This window comes from Pristiophorus japonicus, chromosome 12 (assembly GCF_044704955.1).
Source record: "Pristiophorus japonicus isolate sPriJap1 chromosome 12, sPriJap1.hap1, whole genome shotgun sequence".
NCBI lineage: Eukaryota > Metazoa > Chordata > Chondrichthyes > Pristiophoridae > Pristiophorus > Pristiophorus japonicus.
The window spans coordinates 112,618,281-112,635,628 of record NC_091988.1 but is presented as its reverse complement, the minus strand read 5'-3'; the positions used below and the strand labels follow the sequence as shown (position 1 = coordinate 112,635,628).

Sequence of the window (17,348 nt, the reverse complement as noted above, 5' to 3'; positions counted from 1 at the left end):
TTTGCTCATCTGGATTCAAAGGTTCAGAACACGCCTGGATCTTTAGTAGGATGTGTAAACTCTCCATGGCCCTTTGCCATATAGGAAGCAACGGGCACCACATCGTGGCTTCAGCTGACCAACAACAGCCCCAAGTCCATTGGTGCCATTATATTCTCAGCATCACACTCTTGCCAGTAGAATGTCAGCAGCTTAGAGGTCATGTCTATTGCTCGCTCTCTTTCCTAACCCTTCGGTGATGATATCCACTTCTTCATGTATTTGAATATGGTGTGAAGATCCTCAGGGAACAAAACGTGTTTGAGGTGACTGTAGACAGCAGCTATACTTTCAGTGTACAGAGTTACAGAGTCTCTCCTCCTTCCGGGTTAACAGATGTCCCGTCCTGGTCCTGGTTGGGGTCCACAGGAACCAAACTGAAAATACTCAAGTAGTTTTGAATTAGCTGGCAGTTATGAGCTTCATTTAATGGTGGGTTCAGCTGGAGGCAGGCATTCATTGGCAACAACCGAATAGAAGTCTGCAGCAGCTCTGTTGGCTCAGCCTTGATAACTTGTTGCATGTACTTCAGTAGCTCAGTTGTCCTGCTGAAATTCATGGGGAATCTCCGACTACTGGAATGCACTGCTCTGGCTATGAGAGTTAATGACTTTATCAGGCCCAACGTCACAGTCAGGTCCTTGGATTCCTTCTGTACCCACTGTCCAAGCTGGCTGAATTGGTGGTCACTCTGAAGTGGCAGAATGTGATTCTCTATTCGGGATAAAAAGAGGTGGGATGGAGCATTGAGTGCCAGATACCCAGAGCAGAGAAGCAGGGTGCTCTTGGCATTATCCACCTCAAGATCAGACTCAGCCTTACGAACCCGGAGGAAAGTTCTGAACTTCTCCAAGAGCTTGAAATGACTATAATCCACGACGTTGCTGAAGGTGGTTTCATAGTTAACAACAGAACAGAAACCAATTCCAACAGCCACGCCCTCTCTCTCAACGGTCTCCCAGTGCTGAGCACTCTGCAGCATTTGTTGAACCTCCTTCTTTATATCTGTGCTATCGGAGTGATGTAGCACCATCCCAAGGCATTTGTATAGAAATCCCTTCTGTTGCGAATAACTGTGCGAGATTGTGATCTGTTGGGTTATTTCATCACTCAACTGAGATGTACACAGCTTGTTAGCAATTGTTTTCAGAGTTTCGGACAAAAGCAGGATCAGTTTCTCCTCCCATTCTTGCTGGGGCAGGGGTTCTCTGAATTTCCCACCAAGTTATTAACTAACAGTGGAATCTCCTCCTCCCACATCTTCACTGCTGCTGCACGAATATTCAGGCTCCTGGCCTGTACTGTCCTCAGTGCAGCAGCACCACGGCCTTCTCCCTCACAGGGACAACAAGCTATAATCAGAAGCTGTGTCAGCATGAGGTTAAGGGAGATTTTCATCTTCTTTGCAGCTTCTTCTTTGCGAGTCGCATTTAACGTTGCAAGAGCAGTGTTCGCCCGTTGGTGTATTGAGTCAGGTCATGGTGTAGTAGGAATGGCCAGAGTACAGCCTGCGCACTCTCCAGAGTTGTCAGAGTAAACTTCACCATGGAGAAATTGGCCTTCTTTGCGCCTCCCGTTAGCGCCTGTGGGGGGCGGTAACGGGGCGCCAAGGGATTCCCGACCAGGCGTGGCGAAATCACCGACGCCCACGAACTACCCTGGCGGTTTTGCACTGGCGGTAAAACTTACTGCCTCGGTCCCTCGGTTGATCGTGATGTCATCTGGTACGCAGCGCCCCGATACCGCTCTGGATCAGAAATTCCCTCTCGCCCCCTGCCTGAGCGCCTGCCGTCAACAACGGCAGGAAGAGGAGGTGGTATGCAGTTGGCTGGCCAATGGAGGGGTGAGACTTAAAGGCAACAACATCAGGTCTATTTGTAGGTGGCAAAGAATGTTGCGTTGTCAGGTTGAGATAGGCAAACAGCCGTTTTCAGCGTTTTTCACTCTCAGGAGTCTTCTGCTTCATTAAAATTATTCACTTTCATTTAGGTGTGATTTTAAAAGTGCAACATTTCCATACGTTAATGGGGGCTGTACTGGCACTGGACCTCGCTCTCCAACATTAATGGGGGCTGTACTGGCACAGAACCTCAGCCTGCAGCATTAATGGGGGCTATACTGGCACAGGACCTCACCCTGCAGCATCAACGTCAGAGAAGCTGGACCTCGCCCTCCAGCATCAATGTCAGACACTGGACCTCGCCCTCCAGCATCAATGTTAGAGACACTGGGCCTCGCCCTCCAGCATCAACGTCAGAGACACTGGACCTTGCCCTCCAGCATCAACGTCAGAGACACTGGACCTCGCCCTCCAGCATCAACGTCAGAGACACTGGACCTCGTCCTCCAGCATCAACGTCAGAGACACTGGACCTCGCCCCCCCCCCCCAACATCAACGTCAGACACTGGACCTCGCCCTCCAGCATCAACGTCAGAGACACTGGACCTCGTCCTCCAGCATCAATGTCAGAGACACTGGACCTCACCCCCCCCCCCCCAACATCAACGTCAGACACTGGACCTCGCCCTCTAGCATCAACGTCAGAGACACTGGACCTCGCCCTCCAGCATCAACATCAGGGACACTGGACCTTGCCCTCCAGCATCAACGTCAGACACTGGACCTCACTCTCCAGCATCAACGTCAGAGACACTGGACCTTGCCCTTCAGCATCAACATCAGGGACACTGGACCTCACCCTCCAGCATCAACGTCAGACACTGGACCTCGCCCTCCAGCATCAACATCAGGGACACTGGACCTCGCCCTCCAGCATCAACGTCAGACACTGGACCTCGCCCCCCAGCATCAACGTCAGGGACACTGGACCTCGCCCTCCAGCATCAACGTCAGGGACACTGGACCTTGCCCTTCAGCATCAACATCAGGGACACTATACCTCACCCTCCAGCATAAACGTCAGACACTGGACCTCGCCCTCCAGCATCAACATCAGGGACACTGGACCTCGCCCTCCAGCATCAACGTCAGACACTGGACCTCGCCCTCCAGCATCAACGTCAGACACTGGACCTCGCCCTTCAGCATCAACATCAGGGACACTGTACCTCACCCCCCAGCATCAACATCAGGGACACTGGACCTCGCCCTCCAGCATCAACGTCAGACACTGGACCTCGCCCCACAGCATCAACGTCAGGGACACTGGACCTCGCCCTCCAGCATCAACGTCAGGGACACTGGACCTTGCCCTCCAGCATCAACGTCAGAGACACTGGACCTCGCCCCCCAGCATCAACGTCAGACACTGGACCTCGCCCCCCAGCATCAACGTCAGACACTGGACCTCGCCCTCCAGCATCAACGTCAGACACTGGACCTCGCCCTCCAGCATCAACGTCAGACACTGGACCTCGCCCTCCAGCATCAACGTCAGAGACACTGGACCTCGCCCCCCAGCATCAACGTCAGACACTGGACCTCGCCCTCCAGCATCAACATCAGAGACACTGGACCTCGCCCTCCAGCATCAATGTCAGACACTGGGCCTCGCCCTCCAGCATCAACGTCAGAGACACTGGACCTTGCCCTTCAGCATCAACGTCAGAGACACTGGACCTTGCCCTCCAGCATCAACATCAGAGACACTGGACCTCACCCTCCAGCATCAACGTCAGACACTGGACCTCGCCCTCCAGCATCAACATCAGAGACACTGGACCTCACCCTCCAGCATCAACGTCAGACACTGGACCTCGCCCTCCAGCATCAACATCAGAGACACTGGACCTCACCCTCCAGCATCAACGTCAGACACTGGACCTCACCCTCCAGCATCAACGTCAGAGACACTGGACCTCACCCTCCAGCATCAATGTCAGACACTGGGCCTCGCCCTCCAGCATCAACGTCAGAGACACTGGACCTTGCCCTTCAGCATCAACATCAGGGACACTGGACCTCACCCTCCAGCATCAACGTCAGAGACTGGACCTCGCCCTCCAGCATCAACATCAGGGACACTGGACCTCGCCCTCCAGCATCAACGTCAGACACTGGACCTCGCCCTCCAGCATCAACGTCAGACACTGGACCTCGCCCCCCAGCATCAACGTCAGGGACACTGGACCTCGCCCTCCAGCATCAACGTCAGGGACACTGGACCTTGCCCTTCAGCATCAACATCAGGGACACTGGACCTCACCCTCCAGCATCAACGTCAGACACTGGACCTCGCCCTCCAGCATCAACATCAGGGACACTGGACCTCGCCCTCCAGCATCAACGGCAGACACTGGACCTCGCCCTCCAGCATCAACGTCAGACACTGGACCTCGCCCTTCAGCATCAACATCAGGGACACTGGACCTCGCCCCCCAGCATCAACATCAGGGACACTGGACCTCGCCCTCCAGCATCAACGTCAGACACTGGACCTCGCCCCCCAGCATCAACGTCAGGGACACTGGACCTCGCCCTCCAGCATCAATGTCAGGGACACTGGACCTTGCCCCCCAGCATCAACTTCAGACACTGGACCTCGCCCTCCAGCATCAACGTCAGACACTGGACCTCGCCCTCCAGCATCAACGTCAGACACTGGACCTCGCCCTCCAGCATCAACGTCAGGGACACTGGACCTTGCCCTCCAGCATCAACGTCAGAGACACTGGACCTCGCCCTCCAGCATCAATGTCAGACACTGGACCTCGCCCTCCAGCATCAACGTCAGAGACACTGGACTTCGCCCCCCAGCATCAACGTCAGACACTGGACCTCGCCCTCCAGCATAAACGTCAGAGACACTGGACCTCGCCCCCCAGCATCAATGTCAGACACTGGACCTCGCCCTCCAGCATCAACGTCAGAGACACTGGACCTCGCCCCCCAGCATCAACGTCAGACACTGGACCTCGCCCCCCAGCATCAACGTCAGACACTGGACCTCGCCCTCCAGCATCAACGTCAGACACTGGACCTCGCCCTCCAGCATCAACGTCAGACACTGGACCTCGCCCTCCAGCATCAACATCAGGGACACTGGACCTCGCCCTCCAGCATCAACGTCAGACACTGGACCTCGCCCTCCAGCATCAACGTCAGGGACACTGGACCTTGCCCTCCAGCATCAACATCAGAGACACTGGACCTCGCCCCCCAGCATCAACGTCAGAGACACTGGACCTCGCCCTCCAGCATCAACGTCAGAGACACTGGACCTCGCCCTCCAGCATCAACGTCAGACACTGGACCTCGCCCTCCAGCATCAACGTCAGAGACACTGGACCTCGCCCTCCAGCATCAACGTCAGAGACACTGGACCTCGCCCTCCAGCATCAACGTCAGGGACACTGGACCTCGCCCTCCAGCATCAACGTCAGAGACACTGGACCTCGCCCTCCAGCATCAACGTCAGAGACACTGGACCTCGCCCTCCAGCATCAACGTCAGAGACACTGGACCTCGCCCCCCAGCATCAACGTCAGACATTGGACCTCGCCCCCCAGCATCAACGTCAGAGACACTGGACCTCGCCCTCCAGCATCAACGTCAGAGACACTGGACCTCGCCCCCCAGCATCAACATCAGACATTGGACCATGCCCTCCAGCATCAACGTCAGAGACACTGGACCTCGCTCTCCAGCATCAACGTCAGAGACACTGGACCTCGCCCTCCAGCATCAACGTCAGAGACGCCGGACCTCGCCCCCCAGCATCAACGTCAGAGACACTAGACCTTGCCCTCCAGCATCAACGTCAGAGACACTAGACCTTGCCCCCCAGCATCAACGTCAGACACTGGACCTCGCCCTCCAGCATCAACGTCAGACATTGGACCATGCCCTCCAGCATCAACGTCAGAGACGCCGGACCTCGCCCCCCAGCATCAACGTCAGACACTGGACCTCGCCCCCCAGCATCAACGTCAGACATTGGACCATGCCCTCCAGCATCAACGTCAGAGACACTGGACCTCGCCCCCCAGCATCAACGTCAGACATTGGAACTTGCCCCCCAGCATCAACGTCAGAGACACTGGACCTCGCCCCCCAGCATCAACGTCAGAGACACTGGACCTCGCCCTCCAGCATCAACGTCAGACACTGGACCTTGCCCCCCAGCATCAACGTCAGAGACACTGGACCTCGCCCCCCAGCATCAACGTCAGACACTGGACCTTGCCCCCCAGCATCAACGTCAGAGACACTGGACCTCGCCCCCCAGCATCAACGTCAGAGACACTGGACCTCGCCCCCCAGCATCAACGTCAGACATTGGACCATGCCCTCCAGCATCAACGTCAGAGACACTGGACCTTGCCCTCCAGCATCAACGTCAGAGACGCCGGACCTCGCCCCCCAGCATCAACGTCAGACATTGGACCATGCCCTCCAGCATCAATGTCAGGGACACTGGACCTTGCTCTCCAGCATCAACATCGGAGGCAGCGGAGGCAGACAGAAAGATTGCAACACGTGGCCATTGGGAGGAGGGCCAACCAGGCTCTCATACATGGCCTTACACTCCCAGGGTATTCCGGGAGCAGTTCTCCCACATCTATTTCACTGAGGAACAGTGTCTTGGATCCAAAATTGGCTCAGTGGCAGGAAGCAAAGGGTAATGGTAGAGGGGTGTTTTTGTGTCTGTAAGGCTGTTTCTAGGGTTCCACAGGGCTCAGTACTCGGTCCCTTGCTTTTTGTAGTATACATAATTTAGACTTAAATATAGGGGCCATTGTAAAGAAGTTTGTAGATGATACAAAAATTGGCTGTGTGAGGAGGAAAACTCTCGACTGCAGGAAGATATTGATGGACTGGTCAGTTGGGCAGAAAAGTGGAAAATGGAATTCAATCCAGAAAAGTGTGAGGTAATTCATTTGGGGAGGGGCAACAAGGCAAAAAGGGAATACTTGCCTTTATTAGCCGAGGCATAAAATACAAGAGCAGGGTGGTTATGCTAGAACTGTATACAACACTCGTGAGGCCACAGCTAAGTACTGCATGCACACATTACAAGAAAGATGTGATTGCACTCGAGAGGGTACAGAGGAGATTTTTAAGGGTGTTGCCTGGACTAGAGAATTTTAGCTATGAGGAAAAATTGGATAGGCGGAGGTTTTTGTTGGAACAGAGGAGGCTGAGGGGAGACCTTATTGAGGTGTGTAAAATTATGAGGAGCTTAGATAGAGTGGATAGGAAGGACCTATTTCCCTTAGCATAGGGGGTCAATAACCAGGGGCATAGATTTAAAGAGTTGTAGAAGGATTAAAGGGGAGATAAGGAAACATTTCTTCACCAAGAGGATGGTGGGAACTCACTGCCTGAAAGGGTGGTCGAGGCAGAAACCCTCATCACGTGCACTTAAAGAGCCGTAACCTACAGGGCTACGGACCTAATGCTGGAAGGTGGGATTAGGCTGGGCAACTCTTCTTCGACCGACACGCACACGATGGGCTGAATGGCCTACTTCTGTGTCATCATTTTACCATGATTCTATGATTGACATCAAGCTCGCCCCTATCCGCTCTTCCCCTGGCTCATAACTCCCCTCTGCGACCCCAACACTCCTGCCCAGCATCATTGAGCAGACCATTGAACCTCTTGGGTGGAGCCCTCCAGTACTCGGCTGAGTACTGACACACTGGCACTCCCCCTTTTCGTCGCCGTCTGCTGCATTCTGTACAACTTGGCCTTCATGAGGGCGCAGCCACTGCCACCAGGCATTGCCGCCCCACCTCAGGAGGAGGAGGTGGAGGAACAGGAGCACGTACAGCAGCGAGGGAGGAGGCAACCACTCAGTAGTCAGTGACTGCCTCATTAGACTTTGGTTCCAATGAATTCGTGACCACTTCCCGGTTGCTCTGCACGTCCCCATCATTCCATCAATTTCTCATTCCCTATCACAGCCAAAGCTGAAATGAGACACAGTAACAAATCTGTCACATTCCATTAATAAATATCTAAATTTAGTAACGACATATATGCAACAATATTCACTAATCACCCTTGTGCAAAATCTTACTTCCCCTCTTTACAGTGCTTTTGCTAATGTACTGCTCCTATTCAGTGGCTGCAACAGGGCTGGTGGAAGGCTGCTGAGTGTCGGTGCCAGAGACTACAGATGGCCTTGCAGAAGGCCCTCGACCAGCTCTGGGCCTAGAAGGCCCGGCTGCAGACTGCACCACCTCAGGCTGGGCAGCAGCAGTCTGGGCTGGCTGGATGACAGGCAGCGACAAGTGCAATGGCGGACTGGCAGTGGTGGGATCAGGAATGCTGTCATATTGAAAGAGGACAGCAGATTCCTGCTCCACTGACACACTGGCACTCCCCCGGGGCAGCACCTCAGCATCCCCCCAATCTGCTGGACCACAGATTGGTGGCCTGCTGCGACACTGTGAGATTCCTACTGGATTCAGCGATGATGGCAGCTATCAGAGCTTGTGTGGCATCCAGCTGAGACTGCATGAGAGCAGTCTGAGACTCGATGCCACGAAGCATTGTCTGCATTACAGCACTAAGACGTTGCGTGGTTTCCGCCTGCGCTGCAATGGAAGCTGCCACAATGCCCATGACACACGCCATGAGGTTTGAATCCACACGGTCTCTCTGGGAGTCCACCATCCTCTGCAGAGTGGAACTGATGGGCTCCATGGTATGCGCAGAGCTCTGTGCAATGTTGGAGGCAGACTCCTCCATGCTCCTTGCCACTGCTGATAGGCTCTTAGGCACCCTTACCATTGCATCTCTCATCTCAGAGTACATGGCCATCACCCTTCTTGTGAACGCCTCCCCATCAAAGTCATCGTCTGAGTCGAACTCGCCCACCCGGGGGCTGGCAACTGAGCTGCCCTTTGCCCCTGGCCTTGCTGCCGCCCGCTCATTCCCGGTGCATCACCCAGTGCTGACCCCGCTACTAAACTTGCCTCTAAAGATCGTGTTGTGCCAGTATCTGAGGTGGTGCCTGCGGGTGGGAGATGCAGTGACATGGTGCTTTGCTCCTCTTCCTCTTCTCTTGCCTCCCTCTCACTGGGAGGTTTAAGGATAGGCTGGTCATCTGGTTGCTGATTAGCTGAAAGCATAAACGCACAAGACTCAGTTAAGGTGAGGGCATGGGGCAGGAATGGAGCAAGGAAAGCAGACAGTATCAAGAGCTGGAAAGTGAGAAAGGCTTGTGGTGTGAGGGGGAAGTGGGATGAGAGAAGGAGAGGGGATGAAGACACCATTGTTGCCTTCAAGGGGGTCGACATCGCCACGGCCACAGTGCACACCACCTGCCACCCAATGAGTCACAACACTCGCTCCTCGATGTCTGACAGCTGCTGGAGCTGAGGTTCACTCCCGCCTGTTCTCTGCTGCTCCCTCCTATTGTGGGCCACCTTGGCCTGCAAGAAAAGCAAATGTGTGTGACTCAGAGTCCAGCTATGTGTTTGGGAGATGTGCCTGCCATAGCTGAACAGCTGTGATTGTAGGCAAGGCGTGAGATGTGAATGTGAACTTTAGTAGGTGGAGGTGCTTGGTGGGTGAGTGGTGGGGATGTGGTGCTTTGTGCAGTGTGTACAGACTGAGGTGCAGATGCTGGTATGCAGAAGCATCATGTTGAAGCATCTACTCACCTTGACCATCTGAGTGAGGTCGTTGAATTTCTTGCGGCACTGTGTCAGGCTCCGGACGACCATGCTACTGAGACCTCCTGGGCCACTTCCCTCCACATTACCTTGAAGACCCGGGGCAATGGCCTCCTTCCAGTGTCCGGAAACAGCACTGCCCTTCTTCGTTCCACTCCTGCCACCAATGCCTCCAGTGCCTGGTTGCTGAAACAATGAGCTCTCTCCCTGGGATTCGGATCAGCCATGACGATCAAGGGATTCAGTTGGTTGCAGGGCACCTTCACGGCCAGCAATGTTGATAATGAGGATCTGCACAATGAAGGAACCTCCCCTTTAAGAGCTGGAAGGAGCCAGTGTGAATGATCATTCCCGATTATATTGCACCTGAAATTCATTATCGCTCTGCTGGTAGAGCCCCTGTAGCGCCCTACTGAGGTCATTAGCACTCGATTTAGCATTCCAGTGCTTTTCTGGATCGCTAACAGCCAATTTAGTGGAACCTCAGAATCATTAGCCCCTGCCACTACTTTTTCACGATTTGAAAAGTTAACACCCAAACAGGATGATACCGAATTCCTGGCCTATTTTCATTCAATTTGTTCCCGCGGTCTGCCTTATAGCCTGAATTGCAATGGATATTCCTTTAATTAGGGCTCTCTTTATATGAACTTTCCATTACTGTACCCACTGCCCTGTGCATCTCTCTGGTTTCTTTCAACAATGCCTTCTGACACATGGAGATTAGGTGTTGCTAATGATAGGAAGTAAGAGGGAACTGATTGAAACTGGGCCAATGAGCAATTGATGTCACTCCAGGATTATCTGGGCCTTCTTCAAAGGGGCAGACCTGGGCCCGGACCTCTGCATGCGAGCATTCCCATGGAAACGGGGAAACAGGGAGGCATTGCTGGCTCTCAGCCTCATCTCCCTGTCTTTGTTTTATTTATGTGACTATTCCTGTTCAATCTGAAGGGGAATCTCGCTGTCAAACCATTTCCATACATGGTGTCCTTCCCAACTAAGAATTCCTTCTTTCGTTTACTCACAGTCTGAAGTCACTCTTTGCCTCCTCGATAACTTTTCCCTGATATTGTGAAGAAGAATGATTTCTTTGGTTATAATTTGATGAGTTTAAGAACTTAATTCTGCAAACTAACCGTTTTCGATCTCCACAGATTCGTATCAATTTACGGACTGAATTCTGGAAACAAATTTTGATCACCACAGTTCGTGAAGACTTTGGTAAGCTTTAAACAAACTTGCCCCTTACTTGTTGAGAGATTTTCTGCATCTGCATTTCAGCTCCTGGTGAAATCCACTCCCCTCTGTGTTGCCATGGTTTGCATTGTGGAGGGTCACAAATAAGGGTGATGCAGGCCCTGGGGTCAAAGCCCATATAAAGACCGCAAGCTGTTGGAGGCTGGCTGGGGTTAAGCACAGACCTGAGGTACATTGGGGGGCAATTTTAATTTAGGGCGCTATCGGGAAATGACCAGATCTGGTGCGTTGCTGGTTCTGCACACCGCCCGATCTCACTCATCATTGGTCAACATGTGGAGCATAGAACTGATGGGCTGAATGGCCATAGAAACATAGAAACATAGAAAATAGGTGCAGGAGTAGGCCATTCGGCCCTTCTAGCCTGCACCGCCATTCAATGAGTTCATGGCTGAACATTCAACTTCAGTACCCCATTCCTGCTTTCTCGCCATACCCCTTGATCCCCCTAGCAGTAAGGACCTCATCTAACTCCTTTTTGAATATATTTAGTGAATTGGCCTCAACAACTTTCTGTGGTAGAGAATTCCACAGGTTCACCACTCTCTGGGTGAAGAAGTTCCTCCGCATCTCGGTCCTAAATGGCTTACCCCTTATCCTTAGACTGTGACCCCTGGTTCTGGACTTCCCCAACATTGGGAACATTCTTCCTGCATCTAACCTGTCTAACCCCGTCAGAATTTTATATGTTTCTATGAGGTCCCCTCTCATTCTTCTGAACTCCAGTGAATACAAGCCCAGTTGATCCAGTCTTTCTTGATAGGTCAGTCCCGCCATCCCGGGAATCAGTCTGGTGAACCTTCGCTGCACTCCCTCAATAGCAAGAATGTCCTTCCTCAGGTTAGGAGACCAAAACTGTACACAATACTCCAGGTGTGGCCTCACCAATGCCCTGTACAACTGTAGCAACACCTCCCTGCCCCTGTACTCAAATCCCCTTGCTATGAAGGCCAACATGCCATTTGCTTTCTTAACCGCCTGCTGCACCTGCATGCCAACCTTCAATGACTGATGTACCATGACACCCAGGTCTCTTTGCACCTCCCCTTTTCCTAATCTGTCACCATTCAGATAATAGTCTGTCTCTCTGTTTTTACCACCAAAGTGGATAACCTCACATTTATCCACATTATACTTCATCTGCCATGCATTTGCCCACTCACCTAACCTATCCAAGTCGCTCTGCAGCCTCACAGCATCCTCCTCGCAGCTCACACTGCCACCCAACTTAGTGTCATCCGCAAATTTGGAGATACTACATTTAATCCCCTCATCTAAATCATTAATGTACAGTGTAAACAGCTGGGGCCCCAGCACAGAACCTTGCGGTACCCCACTAGTCACTGCCTGCCATTCTGAAAAGTACCCATTTACTCCTACTCTTTGCTTCCTGTCTGACAACCAGTTCTCAATCCATGTCAGTACACTACCCCCAATCCCATGTGCTCTAACTTTGCACATCAATCTCTTGTGTGGGACCTTGTCGAACGCCTTCTGAAAGTCCAAATATACCACATCAACTGGTTCTCCCTTATCCACTCTACTGGAAACATCCTCAAAAAATTCCAGAAGATTTGTCAAGCATGATTTCCCTTTCACAAATCCATGCTGACTTGGACCTATCATGTCACCTCTTTCCAAATGCACTGCTATGACATCCTTAATAATTGATTCCATCATTTTACCCACTACTGATGTCAGGCTGACCGGTCTATAATTCCCTGTTTTCTCTCTCCCTCCTTTTTTAAAAAGTGGGGTTACATTGGCTACCCTCCACTCCATAGGAACTGATCCAGAGTCAATGGAATGTTGGAAAATGACTGTCAACGCATCCACTATTTCCAAGGCCACCTCCTTAAGTACTCTGGGATGCAGTCCATCAGGCCCTGGGGATTTATCGGCCTTCAATCCCATCAATTTCCCCAACACAATTTCCCGGCTAATAAGGATTTCCCTCAGTTCCTCCTCCTTACTAGACCCCCCGACCCCTTTTATAACCGGAAGGTTGTTCGTGTCCTCCTTCGTGAATACCGAACCAAAGTACTTGTTCAATTGGTCCGCCATTTCTTTGTTCCCCGTTATGACTTCCCCTGATTCTGACTGCAGGGGACCTACATTTGTCTTTACTAACCTTTTTCTCTTTACATATCTATAGAAACTTTTGCAATCCGTCTTAATGTTCCCTGCAAGCTTCTTCTCATACTCCATTTTCCCTGCCCTAATCAAACCCTTTGTCCTCCTCTGCTGAGTTCTAAATTTCTCCCAGTCCCCAGGTTCGCTGCTATTTCTGGCCAATTTGTATGCCACTTCCTTGGCTTTAATACTATCCCTGATTTCCCTAGATAGCCACGGTTGAGCCACCTTCCCTTTTTTATTTCTATGCCAGACAGGAATGTACAATTGTTGTAGTTCATCCATGCGGTCTCTAAATGTCTGCCATTGCCCATCCACAGTCAACCCCTTAAGTATCATTCGCCAATCCATCTCAGCCAATTCACGCCTCATACCTTCAAAGTTAGCCTTCTTTAAGTTCTGGACCATGGTCTCTGAATTAACTGTTTCATTCTCCATCCTAATGCAGAATTCCACCATATTATGGTCACTCTTCCCCAAGGGGCCTCGCACAACGAGATTGCTAATTAATCCTTTCTCATTACATAACACCCAGTCTAAGATGGCCTCCCCCCTAGTTGGTTCCTCGACATATTGGTCTAAAAAACCATCCCTTATGCACTCCAGAAAATCCTCCTCCACCGTATTGCTTCCAGTTTGGTTAGCCCAATCTATGTGCATATTAAAGTCACCCATTATAACTGCTGCACCTTTATTGCACGCACCCCTAATTTCCTGTTTGATGCCCTCCCCAACATCACTACTACTGTTTGGAGGTCTGTACACAACTCCCACTAACGTTTTTTGCCCTTTGGTGTTCTGCAGCTCTACCCATATAGATTCCACATCATCCAAGCTAATGTCCTTCCTAACTATTGCCTTAATCTCCTCCTTAACCAGCAATGCTACCCCACCTCCTTTTCCTTTTATTCTATCCTTCCTGAATGTTGAATACCCCTGGATGTTGAGTTCCCAGCCCTGCTCATCCTGGAGCCACGTCTCCGTAATCCCAATCACATCATATTTGTTAACATCTATTTGCACAGTTAATTCATCCACCTTATTGCGGATACTCCTTGCATTAAGACACAAAGCCTTTAGGCTTGTTTTTTTTAACACCCTCTGTCCTTTTAGAATTTTGCTGTACAATGGCCCTTTTTGTTCTTTGCCTTGGGTTTCTCTGCCCTCCACTTTTCCTCATCTCCTTTCTGTCTTTTGTTTTTGCCTCCTTTTTGTTTCCCTCTATTTCCCTGCATTGGTTCCCATCCCCCTGCCATATTAGTTTAACTCCTCCCCAACAGCACTAGCAAACACTCCCCCGAGGACATTGGTTCCGATTCTGCCCAGGTGCAGACCGTCCGGATTGTACTGGTCCCACCTCCCCCAGAACCGGTTCCAATGCCCCAGGAATTTGAATCCCTCCCTGCTGCACCATTGCTCAAGCCACGTATTCATCTGAGCTATCCTGCGATTCCTACTCTGACTAGCACGTGGCACTGGTAGCAATCCCGAGATTACTACTTTTGAGGTCCTACTTTTTAATTTAGCTCCTAGCTCCTTAAATTCATTTCGTAGGAACTCATCCCTTTTTTTACCTATGTCATTGGTACCAACGTGCACCACGACAACTGGCTGTTCTCCCTCCCTTTTTAGAATGTCCTCCACCCGCTCCGAGACATCCTTGACCCTTGCACCAGGGAGGCAACATACCATCCTGGAGTCTCGGTTGCGGCCGCAGAAACGCCTATCTATTCCCCTTACAATTGAATCCCCTATCACTATCACTCTTCCACTCTTTTTCCTGCCCTCCTGTGCAACAGAGCCAGCCACGGTGCCATGAACTTGGCTGCTGCTGCCCTCCCCTGGCCAGTTTCTATGCAGTAAAATCTATGAAAAGGCTGATTCATTTCCCCCTATCCTGAAGTCTGGAGTGGCCCATTTTGTGAAACTGATGAAGTGAAGGAGGGAAAAGTGAGCTGTTCACACAAAACTGACTAAAAGGGCATTACGCTGATTGCCCACAGTCTGCTTGTCCCATAACAACCTGACATTGTTTGGGTTTGTGATAGTTGCTGGTATAATGCACAATGCAAGAAAGTTGGCTGCAGCTCAAATTTAAAGGGGTGCACCTACTTAATGGCAGGTGATGTTATACAGGAAGAGGGGGTCATTTTTTTAAATTCATGCATGGGCTGTGGGCATTGCTGGCAAAGCCGGCATTTATTGCCCATCCCTAATTGCCCATTGATAAGGTGATACAGAGGCACTGGTGAGCCACCTTCTTGAAAACTGAGTGGCATGCTGGGCCATTTCAGAGGGGCAGTTAAGAGTCTACCACATTGCTGTAGGTCTGGAGTCACATATAGGCTAAAAGCACTTTTGGCATGAATACATGACCTCATTTCTCTTATCTGGAAGGAGGAGAGCATGCCAGGAGATCTCGGGGATGCCGTAATCATGACGATCTTCAAATAAGGGGACAAATCCGACTGCGGTAACTACAGAGGAATCTCCCTGCTGTTGGCCACAGGGAAAATAATTGCAAGAATCCTCAATCGTCTTCTCCCAGAGTTGCAATGAAGAATCTGTCCACTAAGGGGTACAACGGACATGATCTTCACCGCGTGACAACTGCAAGAGAAATGCAGGGAACAGCACCAACCCTTGTACATGGCCTTCTTTGGCCTCACAAAGGCCTTTGACACTGTTAACTGTGAGGGATTATGGAGCATCCTCCTCCATTTTGGTTGCCCTCAAAAGTTTGTCATCATTCTCCGTTTGCTCCACGATGACATGCAAGCTGTGATCCTGACCAATGGATCCACCACACACACAATCCACGACCGGTCAAGCAAGGCTGCGTCATCACACCAATGCTCTTTTTGATCTTCCTTGCTGCAATGCTACATCTCGCTCTGAGCAAGTTCCCTGCCAGAGTGGAGCTAAATTATTCAAACAGATGGGAATCTGTTCAACCGCCGCCTCCAGGCCAGATCCAAGGACGTCCCATCCTCTGCCATCAAATTACAGTATACAGATGATGCTTGCGTCTGCGCACACTCGGAGGCCAAACTCCAAGCCATCGTCAACACCTTCACCGAGGCGTACGAGAGCATAGGCCTTATGCTAAACATCCGTAAGACAAAGGTCCTCTACCAACCTGATCCCACCACACTGCCCACCGATTACCAAAATGCACAGCGCAGCCTTGGATAACGTGGTCCATTTTCCATACCTTGGGAGCCTAATATTAACAAGGGCAGACATTGATGATGAGATCCAACACCACCTTCACTGTGCCAGCACAGCCTTTGGTCACCTGAAGAAGAGAGTGTTTGAAGACCAGGACCTCAAATCCGGCATCAAGCTCGTGGTCTACAGGGCAGTAGTGATACCTGCCCTTCTATATGGCTCAGAGACGTGGACTATATATAGCAGACACCTCAAAGAAGTACCACCAATGCTGCCTCCACAAGATCCTGCAAATCCATTGGCAGGACAGACGCACCAATTTCAGTGTTCTCGCTCAGGCCAACATTCCCAGCATTGAAGCACTGACCATGCTCGATCAGCTCCATTGGGCCGGTCATGTCGTCTGCATGCCCGACACAAGACTCCAAAAGCAAGTGCTCTACGTGGAGCTTCGACATGGCAAACGAGCCCCAGATGGGCAGAGGAAACGCTTCATGGACACCCACAAATTCTCCTTGACAAAGTGCAACATCCCCACCAACTCCTGGGAATCCCTGGCCCACGACCGCCCAAACTGGAGGAAGAACATCCGGGAGAGCACTGAGCACCTCAAGTCTCATTGCCGAGAGCATGCAGAAACCAAGCGCAGACAGCGGAAGGAGCGTGCGGCAAACCAGGCTCCCCACCCGCCCTTTCCCTCAACCACTGTCTGTGACAGACTGTAAGTCCCACATTGGACTCCTCAGTCACCTGATAACTCACTTTTAGAGTGGAAGAAAGTCATCCTCGACTTGCTTCCACTTGGTGACAATCTTATAAAAGAGACCAGCTTGTTCATCCTTTCCTGATATCCATTTCTGGTATCATCCTTATAAATCTTCTCTGCACCCTCTCCAGTGCCTGTATATCCTTTTTATAATATGGCGACCAGAACTGTACGCAGTACTCAAGTGTGGTCCTACCAAGGTTCGATACAGTTTTAGCATAACTTCCCTACTTTTCAATTCTATACCGCTAGAAATAAATCCTAGTGCTTGGTTTATCTCCATATGGCCTCATCGCTCCCTATCTGTATATCCCCTCTGATCTCTTCATGCTTCTGACTCTGGCCTCTTGTACATCCCCTCTTCACTTTGTCCCAACATTGGTGACTTCC

General features: G+C 51.3%; 1 protein-coding gene across 3 annotated transcripts in view; it reads left to right on the top strand.

Moving 5' to 3' along the window:
* The window catches only part of mst1 (macrophage stimulating 1), a 127,267-nt gene that overhangs the window by 1,570 nt on the left and 108,349 nt on the right, over positions 1-17,348 (top strand). For all 3 annotated transcript variants that reach the window (XM_070895862.1, XM_070895861.1, XM_070895863.1), the window contains exon 2: positions 10,786-10,852. In XM_070895862.1, coding sequence (XP_070751963.1) covers positions 10,786-10,852 — 67 coding nt within the window. The remainder of the gene's footprint in view (positions 1-10,785; positions 10,853-17,348) is intronic.